This window comes from Eriocheir sinensis, chromosome 1, assembly GCF_024679095.1.
Source record: "Eriocheir sinensis breed Jianghai 21 chromosome 1, ASM2467909v1, whole genome shotgun sequence".
Lineage (NCBI taxonomy): Eukaryota > Metazoa > Arthropoda > Malacostraca > Decapoda > Varunidae > Eriocheir > Eriocheir sinensis.
This window is the reverse complement of record NC_066509.1, coordinates 9,485,106-9,504,317: the sequence shown is the minus strand read 5'-3', so window position 1 is coordinate 9,504,317 and position 19,212 is coordinate 9,485,106. Positions and strand designations below refer to the sequence as shown.

Genomic DNA, 19,212 nt, shown 5'->3' with positions numbered 1-19,212 from the left:
TAATAGTAGACTTGTTTTGACATATTGGGCTTTACTATTCGAGGGTAAATTAAATATAAAAGATGATACAAGGGATGCACCATGAATGTGCGAAAAAAGAAAACAAGACTTCAAATTTAAATGGACAGTTGGCGTGCTCGGCGAGGCAGCGGCCAGGCAGCAGACGACGCCAGGGCCAGGCTCGGCGGACCGCGGTTCTGTTCGGCCTTTTCCCCTTCCTGCCGAGGAGACGGCGGTGGAGGTGAGTGGATCACGCGTGGCAGCCCCTGCAGCACACGCCCGGGGGAGGAGTGTGGGGCGGGGCGGCGGGCTGCGAGGGGCAGGCCTTGTGTCACTGCTGTGGGTGTTGCTGTGACGGTGGCTGTGCTGCGGGTGTTGCTGTGACGGTGGCTGTGTTGTGGGTGTTGCTGTGACGGTGGCTGTGTTGTGGGTGTTGCTGTGACTCTGGGGGGTGTTGTAGCCTGCAGCGTGCCGTGTACTGTGATTGGAAAGGTGTGTAAAGTTTAGTCCTTATTTTGATTGTTTATCTTCTATACTTTATTCCTCTTACCCCTGATTCTCTGTCTTAGGTGTGTTAGGAGTACATCGTGACATATATAGTATATTGTTCTGGTGCTACCTTTTGCGCTGTGTTTAATACTAATAATATACTGAAGTCAATTGTAAAGCTACTGAGCCATTCCACCACTCCTAGGATGCCCTAGTGAACTCAGGTTTGAATTACAGGAACTATTTTTCATATTTTTCAACCTAGTTGGTCTTATGCACCTATCATAAGTGTAAATTTAGGTGTAAAGGGTGGTCTATGCCTGGCATGATACATACATGTTCATCAGATGCCCGTGCCATCTCCTTCCATGCCCTGCCCTGCCTGACACAAACACTAATAACAGTGGGCATTATGACTTACTTCTGCTGGATGGAATTAGTTTCACTACCGTAATTTGCTGAACACAGTAAACCACTTTGAAAGGTCTGTTGTTATTTGGCATGGGAGTTCCGGTGAAATGAACTGTGTTTTCAAAATTGATACAAATATTACCTCAGATGGTTGCATATATAACTGAAAAATAAGTGAATATGCACAGTGCTACATATTTATGATAATGATTATATTTATTAAGTAGGAATAAATACAGTAAATTTTTTATATACTTAATGGGGCTAAAAAGTTTGGTAAAAAAAATAGCATTAAAGTAGAGCCACTAAAGTTTAACTAAATCAAGTTACACTGGCACATTCTTACAGTGTGGTTCTGGAAGGAGACATACTTGCAGCTCATTATGCTTTACACTATGGAATAATTAAGTGCACAACTGAATATATGTAACTTCTTACTGTGCTTAAAAAAAAAAAAAAATTATATTGTCATCATGAGTGGCATAGAACAGCTTACTAACGAATTAATTTTCAATAAGTCAGTCTGCCTCAGATATGCCTCTGAAGCATGATAGTATGTATTATTTGGGTGGAAGTCTGCTGAATTGTCAATGGCACATTTATTCAGTATAATGTTAAACTCCATATTATCTTGGAAAAATAAATGAGAAATTTAAGAACAGTGCCTTTGAGGGTATATGTTGAGTTAATTTCCCAGTAGTCAGACTGATAGCATCATGTAGCAGACACATGATGGACCTTTGCTTGCTTTCCATCTCTGGTTCTTTTTCAAGTAAAGAATATATATTAACCAAAGAAATTACTTATAGTTTTATTACAAGGAATAATAGTATTTCTTTTCATAAAATTATATCTTATTTCATTGGCTGTTATATATTATTTACTTTAAAAAAGAAGCCATATTATACCTTGTCTGTATAGAGGAAAATAATTAAAAATGTTTCCCTGTACAGACATGGAGTATATTTAAGTAAGTGCTGGACAAATTGTCATGGGGAAAACTGCCATCCAGAAATTGCCATGCATTATTATGCATGTATATAACAGTAATACTGACAAGCTAGATTGTTATTGCAAGCAGGCCGTGAAAATGGTCAAGATTTATTAATGTTGTTCTTAAGAAAATTATGCCTCAACCTCTTAAGTCCCTCTGAATGCAGTGTGCATGAGACAGAAATGTAACCCTTATCCTCATGAGACTCCAATAACAAACACACCACTACAGGCAAACATGCAGTGTGGTGTCAGTGTAATACGTACTTACATTGTTTAAAAGCTACATATTTGATTCAACATGACAGCGTTTATATCCACCTGATTGCCTTGTTATAATGGACAGTGGGTGAAAAAAGACGAGATTTTATTAATAATATAATTTACACTCAATTTAATCAGCATCATATAGTTATATGCAAATGGCCAAAAATATGACAAAAAAAAAAAAAAAAACCCCACCACCGCGGCAGTGTTGTTGCGAGTGACCACTGTTATTATTAGTATTAGTAATAGTTTCATCAATAAGGTTTCAGTTTTAAATTGTTTTTATGTTTATTTTAAGCGTGTTTATTATATTCGTTCTTTTACCTGCATTTTTATTTAACTTTTTTTTTAAAGTTAGTGACAAAACTTAAATAATTATATAGTAAACAGAAAATTGCTTTACATGGAATCCTAAAACCTGCAACAGTTCTGCCTGATCGAGCTGTCAGGAATTACTTAGAACTTAGATTAAACCACATTTCTGTTTAGCCCCATAGCACTTCCGTCTCCTTTACGTGCACATGACATACATTATTATACTGGGTAAGTTTATTTATTTTTTATTTTTTTTACTGTTCATTGCATCCCTTTTTGAAAATCGCCAGTTTTATGGATGTCATATGTCATGAGATCTTAAGTGGAACGGTGTTAATTAAGAAACACATTCTCAATTTCTTCGCAGTCTCCCTAGATATAGGTGTATTTTGAATGTTTCACTTCCCTGCATCCACTTTAATATCCCCGAATCAGGGAAATTTTCCTTTACCTGAAAGCACTGGCATCCAATGTTACGGGCATGAGGCAGCCTTCATTCCGTTGGTGAGGGGGCAACCCGCACATTCTTGCCTTGTGAGTAACAGCGTCGCGCAGGGCTGGCGGACGCACGACTCCAGCACATGCTCATGAACTGTCGTGTCGTTTTCTCGTTGTTTATCACACCGTCAGTAGGAAACGACTTCCTTAACAGACAGTTTCAAATTATGGAGTTGAATTAGTAAAGGTATCATGCAGCGTGCGGGGTTTGCGTGTCACGTGTTGGTGTGCGTGCGTGATGTGTGGCCAGTTAGGAGGGAGGGGGGAGGACTGGGATAAGGAGGAGGAGGACGAGGTGGTGGAGTTCGTATAGAAGGAGGGAAGGAAGGGTCAGACTCGGTACCGTTCCTCTGTGATGATGTCCATCTATGAGTATGACATCTTCCCCACTGCACTGCTCTCCATCTCCTGTCTTTTTCTCACCCTCTCCCGTCCCTCGCCAGCGGCTATGTGTCACCAGATGTGTCATCAGGCATTGCAGCTGATTCCGAAATTAGGCGGGGCTCCTTTCATGTTGCGGGGAGACCTTGGGCCAAATGTGTGTTTTCGTTCCCAAGTCTTGAGGTCGTGTTACCCATGTGTTAACGTCAAATTTTACGAGTGATTTACTTTATTTACTTTCTTTCCGCAACATTCTTATCCATTCGTAGCAGATTTGAGTTAAAGTGTTTCTTCAAGTATACTTTTGCCATCTCTTGGTAGCCATTTGTGCGCCAGGTGTTGCAGTAATAAGATTCGAGTAATGAATCAGACAGGTGTCCTATTCCCGGTGTCCAGGTGGTGTGGTGAAAGTCACACACACACACACAGGCTGAAGGTAGGTTTTGCTTGTATAGGCGGAGCAGCAGCGGTAGTAGCATCAACGTTAGCACAGGTAGCGGGTCCAGTTAAGGCAGCGCTGGAGGTGCAGGAGTGGCAGATCGAGAGGTGGGGGGGGGGGGTTTCCGGCCTTCCAGATGGTGCAAGTCATGACGCGGGAAGGTACTTTTTACCATTAACATACTAACGTTCTTAAAAACCTGTCTTGGAAGGAGGTATTTAAGGTCAAGATCTCCCTGGTAGTTGTCGTTCCAGATGTTACAAGTCAAAAGTGTTGTATGGTAGGCTACACTTTAGTCGCGTATAAACTATGCAATGTCCATATATTTGAAAAATTGAGAGAAGAGACAAACGTATCATTATTGCAATACAAAATTTGTCACTTACAGTATTATTACGCAAATGCAAACGTCAAATTAGTTGTATACTTACGAATTCTTGTTGACATTATTAATCTCCATGTGTTTCCTGTGCTTGAGAACTCTGGCTATGTAACCTACATTCACACATACCTACCAACACCCCTCATTAGTCTTGTTTTGCCAATGTTCCTAGCCGATATTGTTCGGCGGCGCCAGGCACACACGACCACAGTGACCACGCCCACTTATCAGTCACCGCGTGCTCAGCTATCAAGGTTGTTACATGCTTCATGAACGAACGTAGTGTGCGGTGCTCACTTCTGTTTTGGGCTGGTAAGCTAGACGCGTGTCTTGTAGGTCCGCATGTTATAGTGAAGGGCTGTATTTTATCTTAGGCGCGATTCAGATTACTCGGTTTTGCTGTCTTTGGCACCGTCACCAATAAAGTCAGAAACGAGGAGGCGGCAGAATTCGTGCGGACACCCTTGAGGCCTTGACCACCATCCATAGTCCAAAACATTGAGGACTTCCTTTCTCCAAACCCTTCAAAGACGAATAGTACGTTCTGATCATCGATCCATGGTTTTCGCCCATCGGAGATGAGTTTGGTCTCGGCAGTTCTTGATTGAGCCGCAGCTTTTGAGGAGATGGATTACTCAGGCCGCGTTCCTCGGAATACACGGTGCCATACACGCGTGGGGTGTGTCACTTACTTAACAAAGTTACACACAACTACATTAGATAATAGCTTATTTACCGCAGATAGGTAATGATTAGCCGTCCACTAGTCTTCGCCGTTCCTGCTCGCCAAATCTCTTATACGTTGGTATAAACTATAAACATAATCATCACTCCCTCCTCAAACGTCGGTATGAATATTCAAATATATTTTACAGGAAAACTTTAAAGCAGGATAATGGTGAATTTACTGATGATTTTGTACATGTAGGGACCACCATACACCCAAACCTTGGGAAAATTCTTGGATCTTTTCTCGTGTGATGACTACATGTCCACAGCCCACATCGGCCGCCACGATTCACACTGTACGGATACAAAGTGACGTCATTGATGACGCTGTTTCCTGTGCTACGGAAAACAGAACATAGTAATCAGAACTGGTACTTCGTTTAAACATCCGCTTGCTTGTGGAGATGCTCTATACTTGATACTTTTGTTTGTGAGGGATTAAATTCTTGCTTTACGGCTATTAGAAACCTGCAGGTGATTATGTGTGTGTGTGTGTGTGTGTGTGTGTGTGTGTGTGTGTGTGTGTGTGTCCCCGACAGGTCCACTCATCCCTTCCTTTTACAAGCCAGTTACGTCGTGTTTTATTCATTCGTTGGTTCCTAAGTGCTGTAAATGGAGGCTGCGGCGGCCTTGGCATCCCGTCACACCTCCCTCCCTCGCCCCTACTGTGTCCTCCTCCAGGTGTGTGTGTGTGTGTGTGTGTCGTTGACTGGGATGTGTTAACAAACCATAAACAAATCTGCTTCGCGGCATCTGCAGGGTATTGATGCTGACGTCAGAGAGAGAGAGAGAGAGAGAGAGAGAGAGAGAGAGAGAGAGAGAGAGAGAGAACACGACCTCCCACCCACCCCTCTTATCCTCCTGTCTTTCACCTCATCTATCCAGGAGATATAGAACCCTCGTGCATTGACCGTGGCTTAATTCTAGTTTACTTCTGTGTTTCTGTTTGCCTGCTTTTGATCTCGGAAGGGAATTTATCGTCTCGTTAGTTCCCTGTGAGGAATGGTTGCCGTGGAGGTGAAGGTGGCCCTCGCTGGCTGGCTGGTTGGCGAGGGCGAGCTGACTGGCTGGCACTTTTTTTTTTTCAAGTGCCAGGTTTTTGAGACGTTTTTGCTGGCTTGAATTACGTATGTTGTGTTGGGTTATAATCAGAACGTCGGGTTGTTTTTGCAGCTTGAAGGTAGTTGAGTGTTCAAGCCTCCTAGTATTGAGTTTGGTTAGACTGGCCGGCACTTACCTTTTTTTTCAAGTGCCAGGTTTTTGAGACGTTTTTGCTGGTTTGAGTTAAGTGTATTGAGTTGGGTTATAGTCAGAACGCCGGGTTGTTTATGCTGCTTGAAGGTAGTTAAGTGTTCAAGTTTACTAGTATTGAGTTTAGTGTCGACTGGCCAGCACTTGACTTGTTTTTTCAATTGCCAGTTTTTTTTAGACGTGCTCACTGGTCTGAGTAACGCGTGTTGTGCCGGGTTATAGTCAGAAGAATGGTTTTTTGTTTGTTGCTGGTGATTTTTAGACGTGCTCACTGGTCTGAGTAACGCGTGTTGTGCCGGGTTATAGTCAGAATGCCGGGTTGTTTATGTTGCTTGAAGGTAGTTGAGTGTTCTAGCCTCCTAGTATTGAATTTGGTGTAGACTGGCCGGCACTTGGCTTTTTCTTTCAAGTGCCATTTTTTTAGACGTGCTCACTGGTCTGAGTAACGCGTGTTGTGCCGGGTTATAGTCAGAATGCCGGGTTGTTTATGTTGCTTGAAGGTAGTTGAGTGTTCAAGCCTCCTAGTATTGAATTTGGTGTAGACTGGCCAGCACTTGACTTTTTCTTTCAAGTGCCATTTTTTTAGACGTGTTCACTGGTCTGAGTAACGCGTGTTGTGCCGGGTTATAGTCAGAACGTTGGGTTGTTTATGTTGCTTGAAGGTGGTTGAGTGTTCAAGCCTCCTAGTATTGAATTTGGTGTAGACTGGCCGGCACTTGGCTTTTTCTTTCAAGTGCCATTTTTTTTTGACGTGTTCACTGGTCTGAGTAACGCGTGTTGTGCCTGGTTATAGTCAGAACGTTGGGTTGTTTATGCTGTTTGAAAGTAAAGTGTTCAAAGCCACGTTGTACTGGGTTAAGTGCTGGCTGGCTGGCTGGCTGGCACTGACACTTGCCTTCCTTTGAGTGCCAGGGTTTAGGGACGCATGCACTGGCCTAGGTAACTTCTTTTCACAGTAAGGAAGGCAGCTCAAGGGCAATAAAACAAAAAAAGCCCGCAACAACAACAACAACAACAACAACAACAACAACAACAACAAATCGCAAACAACTACAAAAAAAAAAAACTATTGGGCAATATTCACGGTATCAGTTTGCTTATCGTGTTTGAATCTAGTCGTTATGTGTTCAGTTTCAGTATTGATATGTTCAGTATGTTCAGTGCCCGGTATTATATGGGTTCAGTTATCATCGTTATCACCATCATCAGCTATTAATAGTCTACTGCAGGACAAAGGCTTACCCCAACGTCTCCCACCTACCTGACATAAACACACCCCATCTTGCTCATAGTTATCTGTCTGCCCTGACTTCTACAAAATCTGGGTTGCAATTAAGAATCTATAAGTAAATAATGACGTCTGAAGTATTCAATAATAGGCAGTAACTTTAGTACCTGTTGTTGTCAGGTGGTGAAGGGTTCAGAGTTGGGTAACATCGGTGTGTACGGTGCCTAGCGATAAGTAACTTGCCAAACAGTAACATGTGTACAGTGTCGTAAGTGTTGCCTGGTCACAGATGCTAATGACTTGTTTAAACACACTTTGCATTCCCGACTCGGTTTTCCTCACTATCTTCCTTCCTTCTTCAGTTCTTTCCTACTTCAACACTGCGCCTATACTTCGTCATTGGATCTTTATCTTTTTTTACTCACCTTACATTATTCATCTCATATTTTCTCCCGCCTTTCTTCCCTCCCTTTTTCTTTCTACCTGAGTTACCGGTGGACAGTGGCAGGTGAAGAGTTGAGGGGCGCGTGTGTTCGAGTGACTAAACGTGTCAGAGTGTCGGGGATAAGGTTTGCGGAGACGGTTGAAGGAATTTAAGATGCTTACAGAGAGAGAGAGAGAGAGAGAGAGAGAGAGAGAGAGAGAGAGAGAGAGAGAGAGAGAGAATTAATTTGCATAAACTTTTGCTGGACGCCACGGGGGTGTCGAATATGAGATTTTCACTGCCAAGGAATATTAAAGTCTTAGTGTGTGTGTGTGTGTGTGTGTCAGGTGATGAAGATTCTTAGCCACAAGGAGTAACCAAGGAAGGAGGGATGGACGCCTCACCACGATGCGTATCAAATGATTTCTTGCTCCTAGGAATAATAAGACGGGAGAACCTCTTTACTGGGAAGGATCTTTGACTGGTATTATTAAACGCTTAGGGTTCTTGTTACGACTATATAATTTCTAAGGCCAGAGGGGAGCTACATCAGGTTGTCATAACTCTTTCCCGCTCATAGCACGGAAGGATTGCAAAACTATCGCCACCGGGGTCATGGAACCACCGATGGAAACCCCGACAACTTCCACATGAGCCTTTATACGTGAGCCTTTTTAACTAGATTTAGTAAGACTCCGAAGAGTTTAATAATATGGACCTATTAGTGACGGGCGGGGTCTCTGTGCTTGGAAGATTTTTTGCCCTCACGAACCATCTCACCCGGCGCCCTCCTACCCTCCTTATAGTCACTATGGGTAAAAATGCCGGGCAGTTGCCAAATTGTGTTATACCGGTGTGATTTGCGGCGCTGGGTGTCTATCGTGGTGGTGGAGGAGGCGACGGGACGGGCTGGGGAGTGATGGGGCCAGGGGGGTGGGGTGGTGAGTCAAGGGAGCCAGCCAGCGCCAGCCAGGCAGGGAGGGAGCCACTACTCAGCCAGGCAGTGTGACTCAGGCAGTGGCAAGGTGAGGGTGTGTCGCGGCGTGTCGGCAAGCTTTGTGTTCCTCGCGTGGAGTTGTGTGGAGTCGCACGATCACGTCCCTCGTACCTCCGCCCCTCACGGTAAGCACCCTCCGCCTTCAGATTCCCACCATCACGAGGGAATAGCGTCTCCGTCACGTGTGTGGAGGAGTTTAATGGGAAGTTCTGGGCTCGTAATACAACGTGTGAGCGGCTGTGAAGATGGGGAGAGGCAGACAGCGTGAACAGCGTGAGAGTCAATCCCCCGCTGTGTCTTGTGTCTGGGAGGAGGAAGGAGTAAGCGAGTTTGAGGAGAGCAGCCAACAAGAGACTAGCGGGACCTGTCTGCATGGAAGGGTAGGGGAGGGACGTCACATTACTGAGGGAGAGGCGGCTGGGGACAGAAGGAGTTAGTAGTTTAGGGTTAGGTCATTCATTCATAGCGAGCAACTAAGAGGAAAGCAGCCTACGAGGGACTAGTAAGACCTACCTCAATGGAAAGGCAGGGGAGGGACATAACTGAGAAGAGGAGGCTGCAGGGGAGAGAGGGACAGGAGTAAGTAGTTTAGGGAAGGTCATTCACAAGGCTCAGCTAGGGAGGGTCTTAGGCGGGTCATAGAGGGACGTTACTGAAGGAGTGGAGGCAGGAGACACAGAAGGAGGAAGCAGTCTGGGGAGGGGCATTGTACAGGAGACATCTGCGGGAACTTGTTTGGCGGGTTAGAGAAAAGTCACTGGGGAGAGGAGGCAGATGGCACAGGGGGAAAGTCTGGCCAGGGCGATCTACGAGCATAACCATAAGTACAAGTTTAAGCAACGTGTATGGCGGGAAAGGAAGGGTCGTTATTGGGGGAGGCAAGGAAAGAGTGAACAATCTGGGGGGAAGGGCGAGCAATAAGGGGCAGCAGGAGGCATGTTACTGGGAGAGGAGGAGGGGGAGGGGGAGGGGGAAAGGGGGTTACAGGTGAAACAAATGACACTGCACCATATTACTTTTTGGAGTGGAGGCTCAGGGGTGCAAAGGACTGAACAATCTGGGGGAAGAGGCAAGCTATAAAGGGCAACAGGAGGTACGGTACTGGGGGAGGGGAAGGAAGAGGAGGAGTAGAGGGGGGGGGGGTAGAGGGACAGGCACAGGTGAAGCATATGACACCGGCACCGAATTTATCCCCTGCATCGTGTCTCTGTGTTCGCCGCGGGCTGAGGTGGCGCCCATGAATCGAGTGAGAATTGGCACCATGAAGCGAGTGACTTGCAGCGTGACGTGAATGACTTGGCACTCATGTCCTCCTCCCAGGCACCGACGACTTGTATTGTGGGCGCGTGGAGGGAGGGTGTGGGTGAGGATGAGGGTGAGTGGGAGTAGATGAGCTTATGGAGTGGGTTAGAGGCTTGAGTGTGGGTGGGTGGTGAGTGAGAGTCGAGGTTGTGGAGTGGGTTGGAGATTGTAGTTGTGGGTGAGTGGGGAGTGAGAGTCGAGATTGCGGAGTGGGTTGGAGTCACTTGGAGGGTTGGAGATTGTAGTTGTGGGTGAGTGGGTTGAGTGGGAGTCGAGATTGTGGAGTGGGTTGGAGATTGTAGTTGTGGGTGAGTGGGGAGTGGGAGTCGAGATTGTGGAGTGGGTTGGAGTCACTTGGAGGGTTGGAGATTGTAGTTGTGGGTGTGGGGTGAGTGGGAGTCGAGATTGTGGAGTGGGTTGGAGTCACTTGGAGGGTTGGAGATTGTAGTTGTGGGTGAGTGGGGAGTGAAGAGTCGAGATTGTGGAGTGGGTTGGTCACTTGGAGGGTTGGAGATTGTAGTTGTGGGTGAGTGGTGAGTGGGAGTCGAGATCATGGAGTGTGTTGGTGTCACTTGGAGGGTTGGAGATTGTAGTTGTGGGTGAGTGGTGAGTGGGAGTCGAGATCATGGAGTGTGTTGGTGTCACTTGGAGGGTTGGAGATTGTAGTTATTGGTGTGGGGTGAGTGGGAGTCGAGATTGTGGAGTGGGTTAGAGGGTTGAAAGCTTGATATGGATGTGGATGAGTGGGACAAGGTAAATATAGGGGGCTGAAGACAGTATATTTAGGTGTGGGTCTGAGAGAGAGGTAAGGGGTTGCGGCGGTTGAGGTTAAACTTATGTATGTATTATGTATTATATCTGTAGTGTGTGAGTGTTAGTTTATAGTAAGGTGACGTCTGTGGGGATTAGTTATGTAAGTTATGTATCTGTTATTGATTATGATGAAGAACGTGATTGTTAGTTTTTTTTTTTTTTTTTTTTTTTTACCCACATCAGAGGACACGGCTCAAGGGCAACAAAAAGGGTACAAAAAAAAAAAAGCCCGCTACTCGCCGCTCCCATAAAAGATAAAAGTAAAGAGTAGCCAAAAGAGAGGTCAATTTCGGGTGGGCCATAATGAGGAGAGAAGAGAGGTAGAAAAGGTGGGTGTGACTGTGGCCTAAGTTGTGACAGTTGGTGCTTATTGAGGGAGCTGGTGGATGTGATGTGTGGGCTTATGGGTGTGGGTGGATGGGATGAGGGTGTGCCACTATGAGATGCAGGTTGTGGTGTGGTTGTGTTTGGGTGTTGTATGTGTGGGTGGCAAGAGCAATCAATGAGCGTGGGTATTAGCAACACACACACACACACACACATAGCGCATACTAAAGACAGAGACAGCCAGACATGCGTGGTTGTGAATCGTCATTAATAAACGTTGTGTGGAGTGCTTTGTGTGTGTGTGTGTGTGTGTGTGTGTGAGAGAGAGAGAGACGGGTTAGCGCCTCTTTATTGTTTCACTTTATATAAACACACACACACACACACAGAGAGAGAGAGAGAGAGAGAGAGAGAGAGAGAGAGAGAGAGAGAGAGACTGGGGGTTAAAAGGGAAATGCATGGCACCTCTGACCTTGAAAGGCATGAAGACCACAATTATCCTCATTTAAGTGCTGGTTCATTACTTCTTGGGGCACGCCATTGTACTCAACCTCACGAACACCGCATGTAGCGTCTCAGCGAGGAGGAGGAGGAGGAGGAGGATGGAAGGACGGAAGGAAGGAAGGAAAATGGAGGAGGAGGAGGAGAGGAGAAGCAAACAGTGAAGGGTGGCGCCTAGGAGGAAGTTGAGGAGTAGGAGGAAGGGAGGCAAGGAACTACACGAAAGAAGAGGAGGAAGAGGAAGAGGAAGATGGGTAGCAGGAGGGTGACGCCAGAGGAGGAAGTTGAGGAGCAGGAGGAAGGAAAGCAAGGAAGGGAGGCAAGGAACTACACGAAAAAGGAGGAGGAGGAGGAAGAAGAAGAAGGAAGATGAGTAGCAGTAGTAGTGGAGGGTGACGCAAGAGGAAGAAGAAGAAGAGCAGGAGGAGGAAAGGGAAAGGAGGCAAGGAAGTAGACGAGAGAAGAGGAGGAGGAGGAGGAGAAAAACGAAGAAGAGTAGGTAGGAAATAGTGAAGGATGGCGCCACAGGAGAATGACCAGCGATAGGAGGAGGGAAGGGAAGTGAGGCAAGGAACTGGAGGAGAAGGAGGAGGAGGAGAGGGTGGAAGGGGAGGCCGGGTGGGTGGATGGGAGGGAGGAGGGAGGCAAGGGACGAGAGCGGCCAGTCATTACACGGTCGTTGCGGTGAGTCACCTCGTCTGGGGGGTCTTGTGGGGGTGTTGCTGATGTCAGTGGGGGCGCCGTTGACTCACTCACGCCCCGGGGACACTCGCGCGCCTGGACGGCGGTGTGCTGTCTGCCAGGTCTCGGGCGCTCACGGGGAAGGGGTAGTGAGAGATGGTGTTGCGTGGGAGGTGTTGTTGTTAGCGTGTGTTGCATGGAGGTTCTCTCGTCTCCAGTAAGTAAGGTAGTGCAAGATTTTCTCCATGTTTTGTGTTGTTGACTTGTTGTTTTTCTGTTTCTTCTTATTGTGTGTAAGTGTTCCAAGGGGTGACATTTCTGTTTTCCTGAGGTACTATTGCTTATAAGAGGCGGTGGCTGAGTCGACAGAGTGACGGCGCCGCGTTCAGGAGGACGCGAGTTCAATCCCCGCCCGGTGCCACCAAGCTGGGATTTTTCAGCCGCCGCCGAGTGGTTTAAAACTACCCACATGCTGTCCAGAAGACCACCTATCAACCCGGACTCTAGATTCTAGGATTAAAGATGAGCTCCGGGAGGGCAGCATGAGCCAGTGCAAGATGGCGCCACTATAAACACTCGCCTGCACCAGAACGGGCTGGGCCAACCATCAGGCCCAACCGGGAAGAAGCCTACCGGCACAATAGGCCGCGACGTAAAAAAAAAAAAAAAAAATATATAGTAAGGTTCTGTTCTTCGTGTCATGCGTGGAGGTCGTGTTCCGGAGGTGTCATTTCTCTTTTCCTTATCTTCTGTTGCTTGTAAGTTCTCGTCTCGCAAAGATAGTAAGGTTCTGTTCTTCGAGTCATGCGTAGAGGCGTGGAGAGTCGTGTTTCGTATGTGTTATTTATTTTATCTCTTATTTTATGGTGTTTGAAAATTCTCGCCTCGTAAGGTAAACAGTTTTTTTATTGCCTCCGTGTTCTACGTGTTCACCTGCTTCCTGGTCTCAAGTGGTGGCGTGCAGGGCAGTGTAAAATGTAGGGAGTGGACGTGTTGTTGTGAATCCAAGCCAGTGTTTGTAGTGTCTGGAGGGCGTAGATAAAGTGGTCCTGTTTTAGATGTAAGCGTGTAAGGCGTGCGTGAAGGATTCCAAGCGCTCACCAGGAAGTAAAAAGCCCAGGAGGAAATACTGTACATAGTCTTACGGTGCTAAAAAGATTGCCTGAAGTTTTCCTTGGAGGTGGAGAAGAACGTTGCCAGATTGTCTTACTCAGCCTCTTATATTTACCGACTTCCGACCCAAAACTGTCTCATGGACCCCAATAAGGAAATTCACTTATAATTATCGTTAAAATAGTTAATTCCTGATGCTTCTTGGCAATAGTTAGGCGTCAGAAACCGGTAAATACTATGCTCTGAGTACGACAATCTTGCAACGGTGGTGGAGAAGAAGAAAAAAAGAAAAAATCCACGTGATATATGTGTACGAAACTTCCTATCCCCAAGTACAGGTGATGCAGGAAATGTACCGAGGAAGATTGTATGATGGCTCTTACGTTCTTAAATCGTCTGAAGTTATTCTTGTAGGTACAGATCCCCTCCTCCTCCTCCCCACCCCCAAAAAATCCTCGTGTAATGTCTACGAAGCTTCCCCTCCCCAAGTAAAGACGATGCAGGAAATGTAGGATAATTACACGAGGTCGTGGCTCTAGTTTCAACAGGTAAAGGATTGAGACGTGATCTTTACCTAGGAGTGAGTGTAGGAGTAAATGTTCGTCTTGAAAGTCACGTGTAATCTGTGTATGAATCTTCCCCTCCCGAGCACAGGTGATTAGGATATGCAGGAAAATTATATGACGTCTTGGTTCTAATTTCAACAGGTAAAGGATTGAGACGTGATCTGCTTTACCTGGGAGTGAGTGTAGGAGTAAATGTGTGTATGAAGCTTCCCCTCCCCAAGTAAAGATGATTCAGGAAACGTAGGAAAACTATATGATGTCTTGTGTCTAGTTTCAACAGGTAAAGGATTGAGACGTGATCTTCTTTACCTGGGAGTGAGTGTATGAGTAAATGTTTGCCATGAGAGTCACGTAAGTTGTAATATGTTTGTCCTCGGGAATAAGTGCATGAGGAAAGCCTTGTCTTGACCGCAACGTATAATTTTCAAGTGTTCCCAGAAAGCTTAGGCGGCAACTGCATGATTGAGTCACGTCTGGAGTTGTAAATAGTAATGTTGCAAGCGGTCCCTCGGCTCTCCAGCAACCTCAAACATAGAATTATACCTCGAGTCCACAAGCAGTGTTTCAAGTGTATTCAGAGGGATTTTAAAGGTAAAGTATTATGGTTAACGTTGGACTTGCATGTCTAGACCGTTTTCTCAGCCCCCTGGAGTGTGTTTTCGTCTTAAGCCTCCAACTTACGCCTCGGATGTTTCCCAAGGGGTTAAGAAGAAAATATGAGACGTTTTTTTATCCTACGCCAGTAATAAATGTCAGAGGCTCCCCACCAAACTCTTAGGCCTGGGAGTCGTATTTGGCAGGACCAGTGTGTGTGTGTGTGTGTGTGTGTGTGTGTGTGTGTGTGTGTGTGTGTGTGTGTGTGTGTGTGCCAGACTATATATCATTTCCTCGCCACTCAGTCGATTCAATTTGTAGAGTGCCGAGGGGAGGAAGGAGGGCGGTAAAGTTTCCGAATATAATCAGTAAGTGTGTGCAGATAGACACCTCTCCTCGCAGCCAGTCTGTCTGTTAGTGAGTGGCAGTGAGTGTGTGCTTGAAGAGAGTCAACATTCTTCAGTCAGTCAGTCAGTTGTGAGCGTCTTGAGTAGCAGCGAAGGGTATTAGTGGGTGTACAGACACCACTCTGTCAGTCAATCAGTCAGTCAGTTGTGAGCATCCGAGTGGCAGTGGAGTGTGTTGGTGCGTGTTGTTATAAATCCAAGCACCCTCTCAGTCAGTCAGTTGTGAGCGTCCTGAGTAGCAGTGAAGGGTGTCAGAGCGTTCATAGACAGCTTCCTCTCAGTCAGTCAGTCATGAGCGTCTGAATAGCAGTGAAGGGTGTCAGTGCGTGCATAGCCAGCTTCCTCTTAGTCAGTCAGTCAGTCAGTCAGTGTGCAGTGGCTGGCATCGGTGCGGTCCTGTTACTCCGGCAGCCTCCGTGTCTCCAATTACAGGCGCGCTAATCCATTCCCCCGCAACCCAGGTGGAAAGAGAGAGAGAGAGAGAGAGAGAGAGAGAGAGAGAGAGAGAGAGAGAGAGAGAGAGAGAGAGAGAGAGATTATTCGCGGTTGATACGTTGCGTCGAGGCTGGTGCGGGGATGCGGAACCAGGGCCAAGACGAAGGTGCGTTGAGTAAAGAAAAGAGACAGACACACAAGTTGCAGATTAGAGGAGAAAAGAGCAAAGTAATGACGGTGGTAGTTTATATTAAAGGGGGAAACTATGCTAAATAATGACAGTACGGTTTGGCGTAGTGCTACTTGTGTTTACGAATATATTGAGGAATGAATGTCTTGTAATCACTTCAGTAAGGTTTAATAGAGAAAGCAAATGAGACTCGTATTAGTTCATAAATAGAAAGTGGTTGAGATTTATTTGGTGACTTCTTGTGGGTGACTCTGGTGGATGTGGTGATGATGGTGTGTTGGTAAGGGTATAGTGTCCTCCTCCTCCTCCTCCTCCTCTTGGTGCGTGAGGTCAACCCAGTCTTAGTGATAGTTGATTCCTTTATTGTGTGTACTTTTTTCTCTCTGTATTTATTTATTTTCCTTTTATGTTCGTGTGTGTCGGCCTGATGAGGTGGCGTGCTGACTGTGTGTTTGCGTGTTGACGGAGGAAAAAAAGAGGAGAGAAAAAAACGAAGAGAAGGAGCACGAGGGAGAATCGAAAGGAAGGGAAGAAGGGAGAGATGATGGTGGTGGTGATTGAGACGATAGAGAAGTTAGGGAGATTAAAAGAGGAGGAGGAGGAGAATGATGAAGAGGGGAATAGAGAGGAAGAAAGGAAGGGAGAGGGATAGAAGATGAAGGTGGTGGTGATTGTGGCGGTAGAGAAGTTAGAGAGATTAAAGGAGGAGGAGGAGAATGATGAAGAGGGGAATAGAGAGGAAGAAATGATGGAGGGAAGGGAGAGGGATAAGATATGGAGGTGGTGGAGACTGTGGCGGTAGAGAAGTTAGAGAGGTTAGATTAGAGGAGGAGGAGGAGGAGAATGATGAAGAGGGGAATAGAGAAAGGAAGAAAGGAAGGGAGAGGGATAAGATATGGAGGTGGTGGAGATTGTGGCGGTAGAGAAGTTAGAGAGGTTAGATTAGAGGAAGAGAATGAACAAGAGGAGGCGGTGAAAGTGAACAGAAAGAGGAATAGAGAGGAAGGAAAGAAGGAAGGAAGGAAGGGAGAAGGAGAAGAGATGGAAGTGGTGGAGATTGTGGCGGTAGAGAAGAAGTTAGAGAAATTAGATTAGAGGAGGAGAATGATCAAGAGGAGGCGGTGAAAGTGAACAGTAAGATAAATAGAGAGGAAGGAAAGAAGGAAGGAAGGAAGGGAGAGCAGAGATAGTGGTGGCGGTGATTGAGGCGGTGAAGGTAGAGAAGTTACATTAGAGAAGAAGGGGAATGATGAAGGGGAGGGAGAGGTGGTGTATTCGTATAGTGATTGAGGTGGCAGGGAAGACGAGGAGAATGGTGATGAAGTGGATGGAGGTGGTGGTGATTGAGACGGCGAAGGAGGAGGAAGAGGAGAGGAGGAGGAGGAGGAGGAGGAAAGCAGCGGATGTAGCAAGAGCGAGGATGTTCATCAAGCGAAATCAGACTCAACCTGCGAGAGAGAGAGAGAGAGAGAGAGAGAGAGAGAGAGAGAGAGAGAGAGAGGATGTTGCTCCTTTGGTTTCCTCTCCCTCCATCACCATCAATCCCTTTATCTTGTTTAGTCCGTCCCTGTTTTCTTCCTTTCTTTTCCTTATGCTTCCTATCGTCTTCTCGTCATCTCCTTTTCTTGTACCTTTATCCTCTCTTATCTCCCTTTTCTCACCTCTCTTTATTTCCCAATCCCTTTATTTTTTCTTCGTCTTTTCCCTTTTCTTGACCCTTTTTCCTTTTTCCCATCTTTATTTTCCCCCTTTTTCCTTTTTCCCATCTTTATTTTCCCCCTTTTTCCTTTTTCCCATCTTTATTTTCCCCCTTTTTCCTTTTTCCCATCTTTATTTTCCCCCTTTTTCCTTTTTCCCCATCTTTATTTTCCCCCTTTTTCCCATCTTTTTTTTCCCCTTTTTCCTTTTTCCCATCTTTATTTTTCCCTTTTTCTTGTCCCTTTTTCCTTTTTCCATCTTTATTTCCCCCTTTTCTTGCCCCTTTTTCCTTTTTCCATCTTTATTTTCCCCCCTTTTCTTACCCCTTCCTCATTTTCCCATCCTCTGTTTATTTACTCTTCTTAGTCTTTTCCCTCGTCTTCTCATCACCCTTTTTTTCACTTATTTTTCCTTTTCTCCAATCCCTTATCTAATCCTCTCGCTCTTCTTCATTGTCCCTTATCCTCATTCATCCCTTGTCTACTACCACCACTATCTCTGCTCTTCCTTCCTTCCTTTCTTACTTTCTTTTCTTCCTTCCTTCCATCCTTCCTTCTTTTTTCTTTCTTTCTTTCTTTCTTTATTTATTTATTTCTTCCTTCCTTGCTCTCTACTCCCCCTTCCCCTTTCTCTTACACCACCTCATCATTCTCCTTCTCTCTTCTATCCGTCATTAAACTTTTTGTCTCATCAACTCTCCCCCTTTCTCTCCCTTGTCTCTGTCTGTCTTCTTATTCTCTCACCCTCACTCTTGCTTCCTTTCTTCTGCTCTTCCTCCTCCTCCTCCTCCTCCTCTTCCGTTTCCTCACAGACATAACACTTAGAGGACTCACACTTAGTTCCGCCGGAAGCTAAAGATTTCGAGAAGTGAATTACAGCTGCAGAATAGTCGCGTACACACACACACACACACACACACACACACACACACACACACACACACACTTTCTTACTATGTGTGTATATTGAGTTTGTGTGTTTGCGTGTGTGTGTTTATTTGTCCGTTTTCTTAAAGTATATTTGTTCTCTAATTGTGTGTGTGTGTGTGTGTGTGTGTGTGTGTGTGTGTGTGTGTTTTCGTTTTGTATGCATGGTTTTGTTCGTTTATATGCATGTTTACTCTCTCTCTCTCTCTCTCTCTCTCTCTCTCTCTCTCTCTCTCTCTCTCTCTCTCTCTCTCTCTCTCTCTCTCTCTCTTTTTCAGTATCACAAAACACACTTAAGAAATTGAAGGCCCGAGACACCCACTGAGGAAGAGGAGGAGGAAGAGGAGGAGGAGGAGGAGGAGGAGGAGGAGGAGGAGAAGACATGGAGGGAGGTGTGGAAGAGGAGTTGTGATGATGAAGGCTCTATGGCTGTTTGGGCTGAGAGAGAGAGAGAGAGAGAGAGAGAGAGAGAGAGAGAGAGAGAGAGAGAGAGAGAGAGAGAGAGAGAGAGAGAGAGAGAGGAGAGCTTAATATGATGTCAAGAGAAGTGATGGAAAGGTGTAAGTGGGCAAGAGTAACAGGGATGGGGTGAAGGGGTGAAGGGGAAGGGGGTGATGGGGAAATGGAGGGGGAGGTAAAGTAAGGGCGAATAGGGACCAAGAATAACAAACAAACTCCCCATTCATCAATCACCCCTTAAAAATAGTGACGGGGACAATATGTAGCGAGTCCTCCCCTTCCTCACCCTTCCCCTCCCACTTCCCCTGCAAAACCCTTCCGCATTCCCTTCCCTTCCCCTACAATAGCCTTTTCCTTTCCCTTCCCCAGCCTATTCAATGTCCCTCCCCATTCACT

General features: G+C 45.9%; 1 protein-coding gene across 3 annotated transcripts in view; it reads left to right on the top strand.

Annotated features, from left to right (window-relative positions):
• Positions 1 to 70: 70 nt before the first annotated feature.
• LOC126990226 (neuronal migration protein doublecortin-like) overlaps positions 71 to 19,212 on the top strand; it is a 43,875-nt gene continuing 24,733 nt past the window's right edge. The window contains exon 1 of one of the 3 annotated variants that reach the window (XM_050848804.1): positions 71 to 241. In XM_050848804.1, coding sequence (XP_050704761.1) covers positions 86 to 241 — 156 coding nt within the window. In that variant the 5' untranslated portion in view covers positions 71 to 85. Of the gene's footprint in view, positions 242 to 348; positions 493 to 8,779; positions 8,930 to 19,212 lie in introns of those variants that run through there. The other 2 variants (XM_050848933.1, XM_050848874.1) reach the window with 2 other exon arrangements.